The 17,104-nt window shown below is 42.7% G+C and overlaps 1 protein-coding gene across 1 annotated transcript; it reads left to right on the top strand.

Moving 5' to 3' along the window:
• The first annotated feature begins 641 nt into the window (after positions 1-641).
• Positions 642-15,562, top strand: LOC119440162 (uncharacterized). Its single transcript, XM_049661388.1, has 5 exons — positions 642-815; positions 877-965; positions 1,765-1,825; positions 12,348-12,457; positions 15,457-15,562. The coding sequence occupies exons 1-5, from the start codon at positions 745-747 to the stop codon at positions 15,477-15,479; spliced, it is 354 nt and encodes a 117-aa protein (XP_049517345.1). The 5' UTR covers positions 642-744; the 3' UTR covers positions 15,480-15,562.
• Positions 15,563-17,104: the final 1,542 nt, after the last annotated feature.

Below are 17,104 nucleotides of genomic sequence, written 5' to 3'. Positions count from 1 at the left end.
CAGTCAAGAAAATCGAACCAAAGGATTTTAGTTGTACGAATATCAATATTTATTCCATTGTGTTTTACATCCTTTCAAGTCAAAGCATTTCTCTTGCGCATTGCACGCACTGCACGTTCACGTACAGCCCCTACATAGTACATACTACTGTATACATGATAATACATCTATTCTGCAAAGCAAACTTCACCTTTCTCGCTTTAGATGAACTGATGGAGGACTATTTCGTCCATGCAGAATTTGCACTTCTCCTCGTAGACTCAAGTTTAACGTGTTTACCGAACTAAACAGCGTTAATAGCTATTATATTCTTGAATTTCAAACGTGGAAACAAACAGGTGACGGAAAAGGCAAGTACGTTACCTTCGCAAGTGACAAAGCTCTGGTGCGTTCAGAAATTCGTAACTGTCTATGATGGCACTGTGAATGTGGTTTTCAGTTTAAATACGATGGTAAATATGCCGCAGGTACAATGTAACCTGGCCGCAGCAGCAGACGACGCGCGCCGCCTGCGCCAAACCCTCGACCGCAGCGCCAATTTTGTTGTCATGATGCGGAGAAGCGCTGAACTAGTCTTCGTGCCCGGCGGACGGCACACCTACCCATCTAGCCACCGTACCAGGATCCAGGTGTTGGCGTTCAGATCCAAGTCGAGTCGGATCCAAATCCTAATGCGTCAAACGCGAAATCAAGCGGCGAAGTGGGCTAAACGGGCCGCTCTGCACCAATCGCATTTGTAAAATAATGACTTGCGTGATGCTCAGCAGGTCTTGCGCCCGAGAGTCTGACTTGAATGCCCCGTCTGCAAAGCTAAAGTAAGTATTTACGATGTAGGGGCTTGGCGTTATGCGAAAACGTTTTTCTTTGCTGCCTCAGCCACCGGCGTTTTCGGGCCTTGCTTAAGAAGCTCAGGAGAAAAAAGATTCGCCAGAAGGCTGCGCAGGAGAGGGACCGCATCCTTCAGGGTGAGGACCGTCTGTTTTTCTCAAGAATTCCTCCGGAGTGCTCAGTACACTGCTGATCGGTGCTTGCGCCTGTCTTACTTCAGCTAAGTGGCAGTATGCAAAATGTGTCGTTAGGGTTTATTTCAATGCATCTTAGCGCAGGAAGCTGTTCTGTTAACCTGGTCAGTAATGAACAAAATGCTTGTCATTTGTCATGAATATGCAATGTGGCAACTGCGAGCGTAATGGCGATGCGCTTAAATCTATGATTGCTTCCTCGTTTATTAAGCGCATAATGTATCATGTATCATTATGCTGCGTTGTTAAGTTTTGGTAGTAGTAGGAACTGTCACTTCACAACCAGTAGCTCCGTCTCAGAGAGTAATAGAAATGTAATACAAGAAAACTACTCCCTAGAAGAATTGAGTGCACTGGGAAAACTTTTCATTTTGTTTATTTGCACCAATGTTTCGATTAAACAGCAACAGCAGTGGAGTTCAGTTGTCTTGAACAGTGAACGAAGAGGCAGAGAAAACTGGTGCATTTATTGTCGGTATAGATGCAATGAAAATATGACGCAGCACAAACACTCCTGCGCCTCTTCTGTTTCATGATCCAGCACCACACATTGGAGCTGGGAAAAATTAGGTCCAGCAAGATGCAAGAAATATGTTTATAAATATTGGGCATGATCGTGTGCACAGATTTGTGGAGTCTTTTTCTTTCACTTTGTTGATTACCTGAGTTCTGTAGGTCTTACCACATGCTGAAGAGCTGCGTATCTTTAAACCAAGCACTGATTGCAGTTCATTTCATACAGTGGAAGAAAAGGTGCCCCTATTGCCGTGTCAGGAAGAGCAGGAACAGGAAGAACAGGAGAGGTGAGTTGTATACTTTGCCGCTGCTGGCATAATGTGTAGAGCCTGTGCTGTGCTGTGCTTGAGAACTGTTGCTTTTTTCCCTTGTAGTCATGTACAGGCACATTTCAGATTGGTTCCTATAGAAGGAAGTGCAAGCGATGCGAGCAAACACTCTTAGACAGATATGAAGAGGGAGGATATGTGATGTCACTGGATGACTGTCATTTGGATGCTGTCACATGAGAAAGTCTGCCCTTACTGCCGAGTGCACACAGCAGCGAGTTAGTTTGGTGGGAATTCGTCTACTAGCTTCCTTGAAGTGTGCAGCTTGGGCAGTGCAGTTATATGTGCAAACAAAACAGCTATTGGTGTGTCTGCACTGTATGTAGCGAAGTGAACTACAAAAATTCTCAGGTGAATGATGGTGGCGCTCTCTGAGCAGTTTTTGTGAGCATTATTAAGATATGTTTTTTGTAATAAAAAAAGAAGGGGGGGGGGGGGGAAAGCCACAAGAGGCTGCTTTTGTTCATGAGTGAGATGTGAAAAGTGGCAGCCATGTTTCTCCTGATGATCTGATGAATGCATTTACACAAGTGCTTCATAGTGTGTTCATACCATTAACAATGGGCCGGCATTGTATACAATGCATAGAGACTGTTAATTCACTGGCATTCTCTCTAACAAGGGTTTCAGGTTTATTCATCATCGCAGGAGGAAGCTAGCTTGTCATGCATGGCATCGCAGTGCTTGCGATGCTAAATTCTCCTTCACGAAGCATGCACAAAGTGGCATGTTTCATCACATCTTCCTTTTCACTGTTGTGCACAGTGTTTTCGAATGCTTGCAATGCCAGGTCCCTCTTTTAATGTCACACACGGTGTTGCAATGCCAGGCTGTAGCCCTCAGCAAAGCATGTCCAAAGTGGTTTGCTAGTTGCACGGTCTGTCGCCTTTGTTCACCTCGTGGTGGAATAGGTGCGCCCAATTGCACCAAGAGTTATCCTTTGCACCGTCCTGCTCCAAAACGGCATTTTAGCTGAAATTCATGCCACGCCTGCAAAGAAGCTGAAGAACAAAAGCCTTGTTGTTCGTGTTGCCAAGCTGGTAAAACTGAAAGAAAAACCTAAACCTTGCCATCATCATCCTGGAAGTCAATGGAGTGCCCGATGCCATCAGTGCTCCATTGGCTGTTCTTGCTAATTTGTTGCATTTCTCTTCAGCAGAGGTTCCAGTGTACTGCCGCTTCTTGTGTTTGTGCACTTAGTGCAGCAGTTCTGTTTCCCTCGTAAGTGGCATGGAGCCTGTTTTCCTTCTGTTTCCCTTGTAAGTGGCGTGGAGCCTACTCAAGGAGGCTGTCGGATAAAAAAACAACCGTCGGATAATGTCCTGTCGTAAATTGTTTAGAATAGTTGTTCAGCGTACCACTTGAGTATTACTTTGTAATTCTTATACCCAACCGCTAGCATATAAATCACAATTAGTGATAACCTCCCTCGAAACCCTGCATGATCGGAAAAGCAAATCTCGTGGTTGTACTTTAAACAACTTTCATATGATCCATTGTGCAGTTATGCAAACGAGCATTTACACTTCAGAAGTAAGGAAACCTCTGGACTTCACTGTAACTGTGGTTTAGGTGTGCATGTTCTATTGTGACCCTTACATTTCTTTGTTTCTGCAATCATTTTGTTTTCTTGCTCGCTTTTAAGCGTGGTGAACGTGCAAACACCTGTTGCAAGTCGAAATGGCAGAAGCGGCTTCAAGCTGCACTATATACACATGAAAAGCTATTCTATAAAAATATAATGGAGCTAGTTTGGCAATTTAATCATCAATCCTGCATTAATGTGCGTAAAGCCAGCTCAGCTATAATTATTTACCATTTCAGTTGATAACGAGATCAATTCGCTAACTAGCCATATCGGCTATGGATCCAGATGCTGTCACAATCATTTTTGTATGTCTTTTTAGTGCAATAAAACATTCTTTTTCTTCTCCGTTCCATATAATGTTAGATATACATTTAAAACTGTGCATAAATTCTATATCGGCTGTGCCAAATCAACTTTTTTCCTGCGCCAAGATCTGCACCAAAAGGTCAAATGGCTGCTCCACCACTGTTTGCCGATTCTTCCACTCCTTATCTCTTTCTACTAATGGTGTGACGAGGTAATGAATGGGTGGTTTATCAAATGATCACGTGGACGGTTCAGTGGGCGGTTTCTACTGGGAATGGGAATGGGAATCAAGCCCTCGCTCTTTTGGCCACGCACGGCACAACCACAGAGGAGACCTCTCAAGGAGTGTTCAAGGTGCACCCACGCATTGTTGTTGCTGTGTAGACCCTTTGGGTGTTGCTCAGACTTGAGCTTGGTGGAATTTTTTTTCTGCTAAGTGAAATTTTCATGACAAACAAATCTTCAGTGAGGATCAGTCTTGTGATCACCTAAATAGCTGTCGCCATTAAAAGCAGCACTAAGGGCTGCTGTCCGTATACAAATAGTCATTCCAAGTGCTTTTTGCAGCACTCAGTCATTACAGCCATCAAATCGGAATGACACCTTGGCCGGTTTTTTGTAGTGATGCATTATGCTTTATTCTATACTAGTCTTATCATCCACCGCTCACCGGCTGATCCCGTTAATAACATGAACGGACCGTCGCTCTGACCACTGACCAAACGCGAAAAGGCATTAGTGTCAGAAAGGCATCGCTACAAAATAGCAGCCCTTGTTTTGCTCTGTAGTACTGAGCTTACAAAATATGGCACTCAGTGAGGCAGAGTGCACTCGCTCAAAGTGACCCTCACTTTGCCCCGGGGCATGACTGGGCTCTATTGGGATTGATGCCACATGAAAGGTAGGCTTTTAGCAGATTTTTCCATGCTATCTGAAATACTCTTCTCAAGATAATAAATTTGAAATGCTTTTGTGAGTATGGTAGACTTCCGTTAATTCGACTCTGGTTAATTCAGTTTTTTTGCTAATATGATCCTGACCAAATATCCCTGCCGACGCTTACACATTTCATGTGTTCAAAGTTTCTTTATTTTGATGTTGAAATGCGCCTTCCTTGGAAACTTTATGGGTCAGTATACATGCACCTGACCCCTATGGTGACTCCAACAGTGGCAGCGTCTGTCTTCGCAATGCATGGGTTACAGTGAATACGTTTGGCACGTGTCTTCTCCCAAAATTACAATTTATGGCCTGCCTTAGGCACATTTTGTATTTACTTGATTCTAGGGGTGTGGGGAATACTTATAAAGCTCGAATATTATCAATTATGATATTTTTAATATTCATATTCGATTGAAAAAGAGATATTAAAAAATGGGGGGGGGGGTTCGAATATTCGGTTGTATACGAATCTTCGAATCAAATCTAATATATTGCTTGCTGTGCGGGAGCAAACACGGTTCTTAGCATTTGGTTCTATTTAATCTAAGGATATTGGGGCGATATTGTGCTGAATAGTGTGGTGATTTCGTGCTGCTAACGAAATTTCGCCTATAAAGCACATTTAGCCACTAAACCAGCCAGCCTCTCAGTAGTAAGGGGCACAGGTTTGCGGACAGTGAGGATGCACTTTTAACAGCGAAGCTGTTTGACCTGGGCGTTTGCCATCAGGTGTAACGCCAAAATCTGGGCCAATCCTGGTGGTTGTGCAGAAAGGGTCCAAGCGCAATGCACATGCCCCTGTGAACTAGCGAAGCTGTTTAAGATCGAGGATGGTCCGTCGAGTGTACGCCGCAAAACCTCCGCCTGGCGATGACGTCACCATGCGTCGCTTAGCGACACTTAGCCCCAGCTGCGCCGATCGCGTCGAGCCTCACCACAGCTGCATGAGCCGTGACGTCATCGCGCATGCCACGTCGCTTTGCCTTAGCTTTGCCGAGCCATGGCGTCATGGTGCTGTGCGGAGTAGTTGCCGCGGCTGCGCAGAGGCGGAGCTAAGTTATCTGGAGTTATGAGCCCGCGAAACCGAGCAAAAGCGTTTGAGTGTCCAGAAGTGTCCAGATACTTTAATGACCGAGTGTTCGTTGCTCCTTGGGCTGTCGATGATTCCGGGGTGATCTTGCGCAAAACGTGGCCGAACCGAGATAAAGCTGGGCGGCGTCGCCAACTTCGCTGTTTGCCCAGTCTTCGCACCACTAGTGTGAAGCTGCCCCTAATTTGTTTTTTCTTTTTTAGCAGTGCCACACCCAATTCTAAGCTTATTGCTTGACGGCAAGTCCGACGACTCACATAGGGTCAAACACCTCCGAGTTCATGGGCATTTGGTGCGTTATAACAAGGCACAGGCTGGCGAGGACAGCTAGTGGGCATTACCGTATTTTCCGGTGTATAAGACGCACCCCCCACTTTTTGCGAAATTTGAAAAAAGTTTAGTATATAAGACGCACATATATTTACTCACTTGCCAGAAATAAACTTCATTACGTGTGGTTGAGTAAACTTTCCGTACTTACCAGTTAACATCTCGGAAAACTTAAGTCTCTGTAAGAACACTTGTGAAGCGCCAAATTTGCGGGGGGAAATTTCGATGACCACACATTAAGAAACATCCCACGTAAACGCAGGAGAAACATTTTATTTACTCAACACCTTCAAAGTCTTCGTCTTCCAACGTGCTGTTGAAAAGTTGGGCAAATTCTGGCGGTAGCATTGCTGGGGCATCCCTTCAGCTTCCGAGTCGCTGTCGTTGCTGCTTGCGTTGTGCTCAGGTGCTGATGAATCTAGAAGGCTTGCTTTGCAGAATCCTGCAGTGACTGTCGCCACCAAAACCGCACTCCAGGCATCGCAGAGCCAATTGGCGACTTCGCTGAACTTCGTTTTACTCCGCGCCGCCCGAGTGACCGCCCGCTGTGCCACAAGGCTTTGCAAGGCTCAGGGGGAGGGTGGGGAGGCCACGTACTACACTGCGCGCTTACGCCCGGGTGGCTGTATCCTGAAAGCCATCTAAAGAAGGCTGAGCTGATGGAGGGGCTTTAGTGCAAATCATTTTCTCGGCGACGTTGAAATGGCTGCCCGGTTCTCATGTTCATTTGTATACTCCACAACGTTTAACTTCGCCGTGTAGCTCTTTCGCTTAAGCAGCATACTGCAGAGGGACCGTGAAGTTAGTGAACCAAACAACGTGGTAAATGGCTATACTAGGAGAATGCCAGCAAATTTGAAAGTAGAACAAATCGAGAAGTAGACATAGACAAAGCGACAGGAAGGTGTCTTGTCTGACTACTTCTCGATTTTTTCTACTTTCAAATTTGCTGCCATTTTCCTAGTATAGCCATGTACCAACTAGCCCAACAAGCCACCCTCGTGATAAATGGCAATTGGCTGGACCCTGCTGAATCTGGCGGAACAATGCATGGAGGTGCAAATGGGCTGATGATGATGCTGTGCCCATACCCATTGCAACAAGCTGGTGTGACTTGACGGCAATGGACTGATACGAAGAAGTAATAGAAAAAAACAGGAAAGCGAACTTCGAATATGTGTATGCTCGCAAGCAATGCAACTGTCATATTTTGCCATTTTACCCCCCTGCATGTGGCATCCGAAGCATACGCGGCCTCCGTGATCTGAAAACTCGCACAGAGGCGTTTTTTCCCCCTTCACTCTCCTATTTTTGTTTTGTTCTTTTTTTTTGTTATGGCACTCTACTTTTGGCAGGTTGACGGTTCAGTATCGCATTTAGGACACATCATTAGTAATGTATTGTTTTAAATGTTGAAAAAAAAGCCGAATCAACATCAATTCAGAATTTGCCAAATAGAAAAAGGAAAGCAATATTTAAGACGCACCGTTGTATAAGACGCACCGCCGAAAATTTTGTCAAAAAGCTGCGTCTTGTACACCGGAAAATACAATACTAAATTTTCCAAGTTAACTTGAGTCAAATACACAATTAGTATAACGGCTTACTAGTCTAGTTTTTTAACATTGACAATGTAATTGCAATGTTCCAAAATAACAAGTTAACCCAACTTGCTAATAAATGCATAGCATTATTCAATTCGATATTCGAAGCTAAGTATTCGATTTGTATTTAAAAATTGTGATATTCACACACTCCTACTTGATTCTAATGTGAAGCTTTTTCCATGAAAATTGGTCTCAGAATTGCCTGCACAGTGCAGCCAGACACAAAACCAATATCGTGTTCGCAACAACCTACCGTCAGAGCCTACCTAGCCATTGCCATCACAGGAAGATGACAGGACAGGTTTTGGTGTAGCATGACGATGACATACTGCTTTCAATCTTTCATAATGAAATACCATTGAAAAGATGTTATTTTACATCATTGAAGGGAACAGAGAAACAAGATCAGGCAAACACATGCACAGACGTTGCCATACCAACTAGCTCAGATTCAGGCCTTATTTTACATACTAGTCGTTGCATTCTGTGTTTTTAACACGAAAGTGTTTTATGCCGGGGTCCACCAAGACTTCACTGACGTATTTCCGTCACGGAAATACGTCATAGAACATAATACAAAGAAAGAAACCAGAAGAAAAAGTTCCACAAACATGCAAAATTTGGAAATCGAACCCACGACCTCTCGGTCCGCGACGATAGATCGCCGAGCGTTTAACCCATTGCGCCACAAACGCATTTGCAGAGAGCTACACAGACGCGCCTTATATATCTAACACTCCTCCGTGTACCCGCGCTCTTGCTCGGGGCGGTGCCGCCGCCTACGAGCAGAAAAGAGAAGTACTGCATTATGACACTAACGCGCACCGACAGTGAACGCTTCGGTGGTCTCAGCACTACGACGCCTCGATGCCAGCATTCGAAGGGACGCTGGCATCAAGAAGCACTACCAACGCCACCTAGGTGGCCACGTTCACCGTACTCAGCACAGCGGAGCGTGGCCTCCGCAATTAGCTCTGAAAATGTTTCTGAAGTTGATCGCGGAGGCTGCAATTACGACGCGCTGTACGCGCTGATTTGACTCGGTGACGATTCAGTTACGTGCTTTGTCTTGCGCGTTGTGTTAGTGTGTCAGTTACGTGCTTCGTCTTTCGCGTTGTGCTAGCGTGTGCAGCGTAGTGCAGCTTCCATATGCACGACGGTTGCTCATGGTCATCGACGTTGGTAGTCGTGATGGAGGAGACGTGCCACCAGGCGTCAGCGTGGGTGCATCAACGCCTAAGGGCGCTTTAGCCACAAAACACCAATAGACATTATATATCAATGTGCAATAAACATTACACTACTTCTGTGAAGACACGTTTCACTTTCGTGTTCTATACCGATTCCTATATAAGAGGGATCAACCACATTTTTGGTGTTCCAGTGAGTTGAATTTGTCACAGGATGAACTAGTGAAGTGGTTAGTCTAGGCATGGGTCACCATCCCATGTGGGATTGTTGCAGAGTGTGATAAATAAAGAGTATCAGACGTGCTAGGGACTGTACGTAGGATGACATGTGGTGGTTTATAGACTGCGATAAAGTGCTGTGTCAGAGTGACGACAGTCAACATTAAGTGTAAATAAATTTCCATTCTTTGAAGGTAAAGTTCACTGGTTTCATTTTTTCCTTATTTCCAGAATAATAGGTGTGCTAAAATTTTCTTGCTAAGACATTGGGTGTGCGTTAGATTTCTACTTCGTTTAGAAGCTCTAATTTCACTTCCATGATAGTTTTCTACATTGAACCCATAAAATGTGGGTGCATGTTCAATTCGTTTGCGTGTTAGAATTGGGTAAATACTGCCAAATAAATCGGTGGTGGGCTTCTCGTTCAATTTGACCTGCCGGATAAGCCGATTGACTTTCTCAGCATCATGAAGGTTGAATTAACAGAAGTTGATTTTATTTTGGTATAGTACTGCTAAACTAGGAGCATAAAAAGAAAGCTGTAGTACTATCTATACACAACAAGTACAGGCATACTGTACTGACTCACCCACTAACCTCTTAGCTGCTTCTAGTTTAAAAACACTTTCTGTCAGAGTGAACGAAGTTCACTATAACCTACTTCAGCTTCTGTATAATAACTTTAGTTAGACATGTAAGCATCAGTACACATTAACAGTGCATTCTTTCAGTAGTGAAACATTCGTTCTTCCCGCTTGCAATATCCACTGTGCATTGTCTTCGTGTCAGCTGCGATAGGAGGATTGTTGTGCTGTGCATCATTGTTCGTAGTGCTGCCACGGCACTGCTATCTTCTATTTATTCTTCCTAAACAATTCTTTTTCTCAAAATTTTCTGCTTTTATTTTTATTGTTTATTTTCGAAAATAATTTGTGCAATGTGAACTTTCAATGTGCAGCTATGGCCACACTGAGTCATTGCTCGTAGTTCTCACGCAACACTGCAATTTTCTATTTATTCTTTTTACCTTTTTCCTGACTTAATTTTTTTTTCAGTTTTCTTTTTTTTTCTAATTTGTGCAATATGAACTTGCAATCTTTATTACTGCCTGAAAGCAGTGCAAATGCAAATGTATAATCTAGGTGGATTTAACCTATGTTTGTTGGATGAAACATTTATTTGTCCATTACCAAACAGTAATTATACATTAACAAGCAAGAAGTATTGAAATCAAAATAAATAAGACATTTCCTTGAAACTTATGAGTGATAATGCATGTGCATCCACATTTTCTGTGCAAGATGGTGCATTTTTTGTGTATTCATTTATTGAACTTCATTTGATTGTATATTGCCACATGCCTTTCGGGCTTTGCAGCTGTGACCCTCAAGTGACGAGTGTTACCGCATTTACACTCACACAAACCTGCCCCGATACCAGCTTCGTACGAATTATGCAAGTATGAATCGAAGGATCAGAGAAAAAACGGGGATAGCCGATATTCTAAGCGGAAGAAATGGAGCTGGGCAGGCCATGTAATGCATAGGATGGATAACCGGTGGACCATCAGGGTTACAGAATGGATACCAAGAGAAGGGAAGCGCAGTCGAGGTCGGCAGAAAACGAGATGGGATGATGAAGTAGATAAGTGTAAATTATGTAGGTGAAGTAAATAGTAGCAGCCCTGAAGTTCTGGGCTCCAATGGGGCCTCTTGTGGCACTTTTAGACGAGATGTGAAAGCGCAGTTGCAGTCAACGAGAGAAGTAATGGGCAAGTAGGTAAGAAAGCCAGATAAAGACAACCAAAGCTGAGATGACATTGCACAAAACTAATTTGTACGGCTATAAAGATGAAGCACTGAACAATTGAGGAAACCTAAAATATGGCAGGGAAAGAGACCATTCCACAGCATTGAGTTTCTGTAATGCACAAGAAGTCAAGAAAAAACACCTGCAAGTTATTAGCCGGTGTAAGAAATAAAGAGGCTGGCACTTTAATGGAACAGCATAGAGAATTTCAAACATGAATTCAGGTACATGACCTGCAGGTACAGACGTTGTTGTGGACATGTTTGGAGTGCATAGCCTCTCTTTTGAGTAACAAGTAGCGCACTCTGACACAAAGCAGCACTTCTCATAAGCTCTGATTTTATGTTGTCTACCTGCAAAACTGTATCTGACAATGTGTCCATTGCAGAACTTATTCTCTCTTTCTCATCAATGTCTTGCACATAATTTATACAACGACGGCTTTTTTACTCGTTTTGAAAAGGCCTCACGTCTTGGAAGAAATGATGCAAGCTGTGCAGGAATTAATGAGAATGTTTCGTTTGCATGCGGCTGCTTACCCATCTACAGAGAATATGTGTTTGGCATATCAGGCAATGCAAGTAGTCAGGTTTATTACCTGTGTGTGACTTGTTCCGCTTTCAGAAAGCTTGGAGGCATCCTTGTGCAACGACGTGTTCATTAGAACAGTTGTATTTATTTGTGATTGTTTATTTGTCTGTACAAAGTGTGTGACCGGGCTAGTTGGTAATTCATTGTAAACACTGTGCACTAACGGACAGGAAGAAGAGACGAACACCCGTCTCTTCTGTCCAGAGGAAGATGGATGCGTGCCCGTCTTAAGAAAAAAGAAAACAAGTCCAAGGTGCTTGTGTCCACATCTACTTGCCTGTCCTCCATCCGCACTGCAGTATGCGGGCAGGGTGAAAAGTGTACGGGATCTGAGAAGGGGACGCAAAATATTTTGTGAGCCTGGCCAGGCAACCTGGATTTCAAGTGTGCACAAGTGTACATGAACCATGAAACCTGTCTAATAAGTGCAAGCTAAAACTGGGCCGTTAGCTTTTTTGCCGAACCTGCATCCCGTAAACTTTTGACCCTTCCTGTACATCAAACTTCTTATGGGAAATAGGCTTCTCAGCTTTCAAAGGGCCAGAGCTCTTCACGAGGAATTGTTGTCCAAGGGCTGTCATTGGTAAGCAACACAAATCTCCTCTAAGATAAAAGGGAGTTTGGAGAAACTGCACAATGGCACGCTATTGAAGCAAGAAATGTGGTTTTGCTTCTAACGCAGCAAATTTGCCTTCTGATTTTGAAATTTAGCCAGCATGTGTGCAAAATGCAGAGTACTCACGTTGCGGGCCTGTCATTGTTCGGTGCGTTTCATGACAATTCCAGCAGTGGGTGACTTGTATTTCAGGCTGACCTGCATTCTGTGGGAAGGGACATTCTCCCATTCCACTTTTGACATCAGTGGCACAGGCAGACAGCTGAAATTGTTGTGCTGCTGCTACTCCTGCTATATGCACTATATCCTTTGTGACATGCTGCGTTTTGCAAGTTCTTACACTTAAATCTATCCAAAATTAGCTGTATTTAAAAATTCAAGAAGTGCATACAAAATACTTAAACCGATAGCCTGTGCAGCTTTTATGTGATCCAGTACAGAAAATGCATACATGTTTGCTCACAAGTAAGAACATTGTTTACCCGGTTACCTCGACTACATTTAAAATACCAGCAATTTTTTTTATCATGTCAGAGAAGTAGTTGGTTTAGATTTGTCAGCACTTACTATTGCATGTTTTGTTCATATATAAATTGCAGTAATAAATTGAAACAAGCAAAAAGACATCATGCTGAAAAAGAAATCGAACCGGCAGCTGCTTGTCGTGATGGTCGGAGATGATGTTAAGACAAGCACTCATTAAGAACATCAGCACTTGTATAAAGACATTTCGGAACAGTGTATTTAAGTACAACAAATTTGAAAGTAATTTTTCTAAATGGCTCATCTTGGTAAAAAAAGATTGTTGAAAAAGGTTGTTCTGCCAACACCCTTAGACTAGTTGAACATGTTCATTGATGGCTCTGCACATCCAACAACTTCATAAGATGCTTGCACTGGCGGGCTGATGTCATGAGCACAGGCTGGCCAGCAGAAATATTGTTGAGGACATAGCTTGTGAGTTCGCAAGGCCATATTTGATGTAGGTTGCAGCAGAATAAGTTGCGCTATTGGATCACATCACCAAAATGCCCAGGAGATAAAACGATGAAAATTGACTTCATATATGTACTCCTAAAAAACGTTGCAGATGTTGTTAATCTTCTAGCTGTTTTTAGATTCATTTACATTTGTGCTCTTCGGTTAGTGTAATAGCTGACTGATTCTCAAATGTCATTGGGCATGCTCAGCGTGATGCACAAGCTTCATACACATGTAAACTTGCACCTGCCCCACAAACACGGTCTGCCTTCTCAAAGCTTGTTGATGGTGCGGTGTAGTTCAAGTTTCAGTTTTGATGGTTTTTGTATTCCCTAAGTACCAGGGAAATTATAGTGACGCACAGAGAGAGTTAGGTCCAGGTCATATGTTGACAAGTTATGCCTGCATGCTTTACAACATTTACGGCAGATTGTAGAGCTTGACGGTCAGTGTGGGAACAGGTGCCCCGGTAAGCTACACCAGTGTTAGTAACAGTTTTTCTTTAAAGGGACAAGGTTGCCAGATCACGATTCACAACACTCCATTTTAGTAAAATGTCACTAAGTGAGGCTGATGACTTGCTAAGAATTGTATTTTTTGTTTAATTGTTCCTGAATCCATAGTGACCTTGATTAATGTTTGTCAAACTATAGCTTTAAATTACTTCCTGTGGCGGTGAGTTGACAGTCGGCATGTAAAAATACAAAGACCCTGATTTTGTAAAACAATAGTACCACATTGTGTTTTGCCCTAAAAAGCAGCTTTAATGCACCTTTATGACCCACTAATAAGCTATGTGTTATGTTTTTGTTAGTTTGGTTTAGGTTTTTAGAACTAGCATTAGATGGAGGTGCATATATCCACTTTGAGATACAAGGGGCAAAAGGCATTGAACTTAGTCAAATTCGCCTTGAGGAATTTCACCAGGGCAATTTACTGTATTATAACATCTCTGAATATCACTAAAAAGTTTGCTAAGACTCCAAAAAATTAAATTGTCAATAAGGTAATTAAGAACTTGCTAAATTAGCAACCTTTCTTGCCAAATTACCAACACCGTATTGCATCCTCGTTGGGAAGATGAATTGCATGTTCACCTTGGCCTATAAAAATGGGTTCATTGAAGAGATAATGCAAGTAGATGTCTTGGGGAACATACATGGCAGCCAATAGCTTTATTTCAGTACAGTGTACAATAGAAAAAAATAAAATAATAAAGGCCCTAGCACACTGTCGTGTGGCAAAGCTCACATAACTTGGTCGACGGGCATGTGAACTGAGGGGACTTGTATTCTGACAGATACAACTTTAATCCTGTTCAAACATAGAGGTGTGAATGTTCAATGCTTTGCTTGAAGTCGATGTCAGCAATTTGGTCAAGCACTTTAGAATATTAAAGAAATACTGCATCACCAAGAAGGCTAGCATTGACAAACGAGGGTTGATTACAAATAAATGAGTTAGCTGATGGTTAATGAATGCTGAAAGCTGCGCTTATGAAAGATATGAGGGATACTCCTTAAGGGATACTGTAGAATTTGCAGGAAAGTGGACAAGTTGAATATGTAACTTGTTGCAATGTGCAGCAATATAGTAACAGTTTGCTCCACCATTTGTTCAGTTGGCACTGGGCTATAGAGAGGGTGTACTTGGTCTTGGTATAGCACATTTATAAGCTTGAAACAATCTTGGGTTTGTTATGGCAGTGAACTGGTGATGATGGGGTGTTTCATGAAGAGTGATATTTGAACAGAAGTTCAGAAGCCTTCAACGCTAAACATACTGGGGCAGTATGTTATCCAATACAGGAGAAGTAGCGCAATTACAAACAAATAGTAGCATGGCACAGAAGAACTGCACAGGAGGTTTAATGTGATAGTCGCCAGACAGAGTGGGCAAGAAAGGCACTGTGAGTGTTTCGAATGAATCTGCACATTCTAATATATGTTACTTTCAATGGAAATAGGTGAGCTGCGATATGTTTTATGACGTCTGAAACATGGCTGCTTACTGTTACTTGTGTTAATTTTATCTCATTATATGCAGCAGTTGTATATTTTTCTGGTAAAGGATATCAGTAAGTTGCTGTCTATGACTTCGGAGTGGCTGTTGTATTTGTGCCAGTGTTTAGTTCTAATCCTGGTAAATTAAAGTGTTTAAGCTTTGCTTGGCAACTATTGCCTCACATCCCTTCTTAGGCCGACTGTAGACGATGAGCAGGATGTTAGTTTAGTGCCTGTAGATGGGGCTGCAGATTTCTGCCTTCTTGCATTTCTAAAAGCCTTCGTTGCCATCCTTGACACTAGCTGCCATGCCTCCAGTGGCGCCTTCCTCTGCTTTTAAAGGTGTGCCTTTGTCTCGACAACTCGCTGCATTATTTCTGGTTTGTGCTTCTGCATTTCAAGAAATAAATGCAGGTCAAAAGAGATTTGTTTATTTCCAATTTTTTTTCGTATGTAAATGTTATGCTCACATATTATATTTCTACATGCTAACTGTTAGAATGAAATTTGAACTTAAACCTAATAAAAAGTGCATCAATAAAATTTTGTGCTGCCTTGTGGCTGCATTATGATTGGCGGAGAATAAAAAAAGAGAAGAAAAAAATGATCTTATCAGCAATGAGAGAACAATAAAAGAACAAGGTGGCTAATCTGGGCCCTCCACTAAGGCATCTTAATTCTGTCAGATCATTAGAGTTCAATTTTTCTGGAAGCATTTTTTTTCTCACAAATACAAGACTTATAAAAGCTGCCCAAGAAAGTGCTAACATAATGTAATGGCACAGCAAGCAGATAGGAATATTTGTAGTGTATTATTGCTTAGCCTATTATTGAGGTACAAGATTACTTCTAGGAAAAGTCAAAATAATGTTTAGGTATTGCTGCGACAGACACTGAAAAGCATCTCTGACACTTAGCATTGAAAAGGGGAAAGCAGTAGCTTACTAATTTGTGCCAGAGGGATTGTTTTAAGTGGACGTTGTGGGAGATTCAGCAGTGTGTCATGTTCGTGTCATGCTGATTGGCACACAGTGCGTCTGACGCTGTGCACTTCAGTTGACCCCGTGGCACAGTGACCCTGGTGCACACTGTGTGTTATGAATGGCTGACTGTCGCTCTGCTTCCAGGGAATCAACAACTTCCCTCACTTCACTCATTTCATCAACCTTTCATCAACCTTGGTCAGCTTGTGACCGAGAATGCCTCTGAACAGGAGGAAAACTCTGTTAAACTTTTAGTATGGTATGTGGGGGGACTAACTTCCGGCTGATCTTTGCTGGTTCTTGTGAGTTTGATATTACCGAGTCTGTGCCTGAGTAATCATGCCCGATGGTAATATCCATATACACTCATGTAAGGTTCACACTCTTTTTAGCAGTCTTGCCAAGTACACCAAGGCAAGAGAGTGGGCCACCTCAGTCCCTGTGCTCTTTCTTTACCGAAATTGTGATTGCTATTGTTTTAGAATGCATTTTCTTTTTTCCCTTGAGCTTCTCTCACTCTATGGGCTAGCAACATACACATTTGTTTCAACGCCGAAGTTGCAGCTGGTCCACATTTCCATGATACCTTGCTTCAGCATAGCATTGTAAGCTGTCGGACACTTTCTCCTGGTAGTTGTGTGCAAAACACAGCTGGCTGGGCTAGCCCAAATCTGGGGGTGCGCTTTTCAGTTTTTTCCAGTTTTTTTTTCTTGGAATATTGGTCTGCCATAGTAGGGTTGTGGCTCTTGCTCGGTGTACATGGTAGCCATTTTTGGAAGCACATAATGTGAAGCAAAAACAATGTTTGGAGCACATTCACAAGGTTTCATCTGCTATGCCCAGATTCTCATTTTTTTCTTTCTTAGACACGACATGCTTCTGAAATGTATTTCAGACAGGAATCCACATGAATCTGTAGATTTAAAGAGAGTCTGTGCACATCTTGATGTACTGTGACCCTCTGTCTGTCGACTCCCAAGGT

Source organism: Dermacentor silvarum, chromosome 2, assembly GCF_013339745.2.
Source record: "Dermacentor silvarum isolate Dsil-2018 chromosome 2, BIME_Dsil_1.4, whole genome shotgun sequence".
Taxonomy (NCBI): domain Eukaryota; kingdom Metazoa; phylum Arthropoda; class Arachnida; order Ixodida; family Ixodidae; genus Dermacentor; species Dermacentor silvarum.
Note: the sequence above shows the minus strand (reverse complement) of the source record. Positions and strands in the feature narration are given on the sequence as shown.

Coding starts and splice junctions, on each gene's coding strand:
- LOC119440162 (XM_049661388.1), top strand. CDS start 745: ATGACTTGCGTGATGCTCAGCAGGTCTTGCGCCCGAGAGTCTGACTTG. Junction 816..876: donor GCCCCGTCTGCAAAGCTAAA/GTAAGTATTTAC, acceptor TTGCTGCCTCAG/CCACCGGCGTTTTCGGGCCT. Junction 966..1,764: donor GAGGGACCGCATCCTTCAGG/GTGAGGACCGTC, acceptor CATTTCATACAG/TGGAAGAAAAGGTGCCCCTA.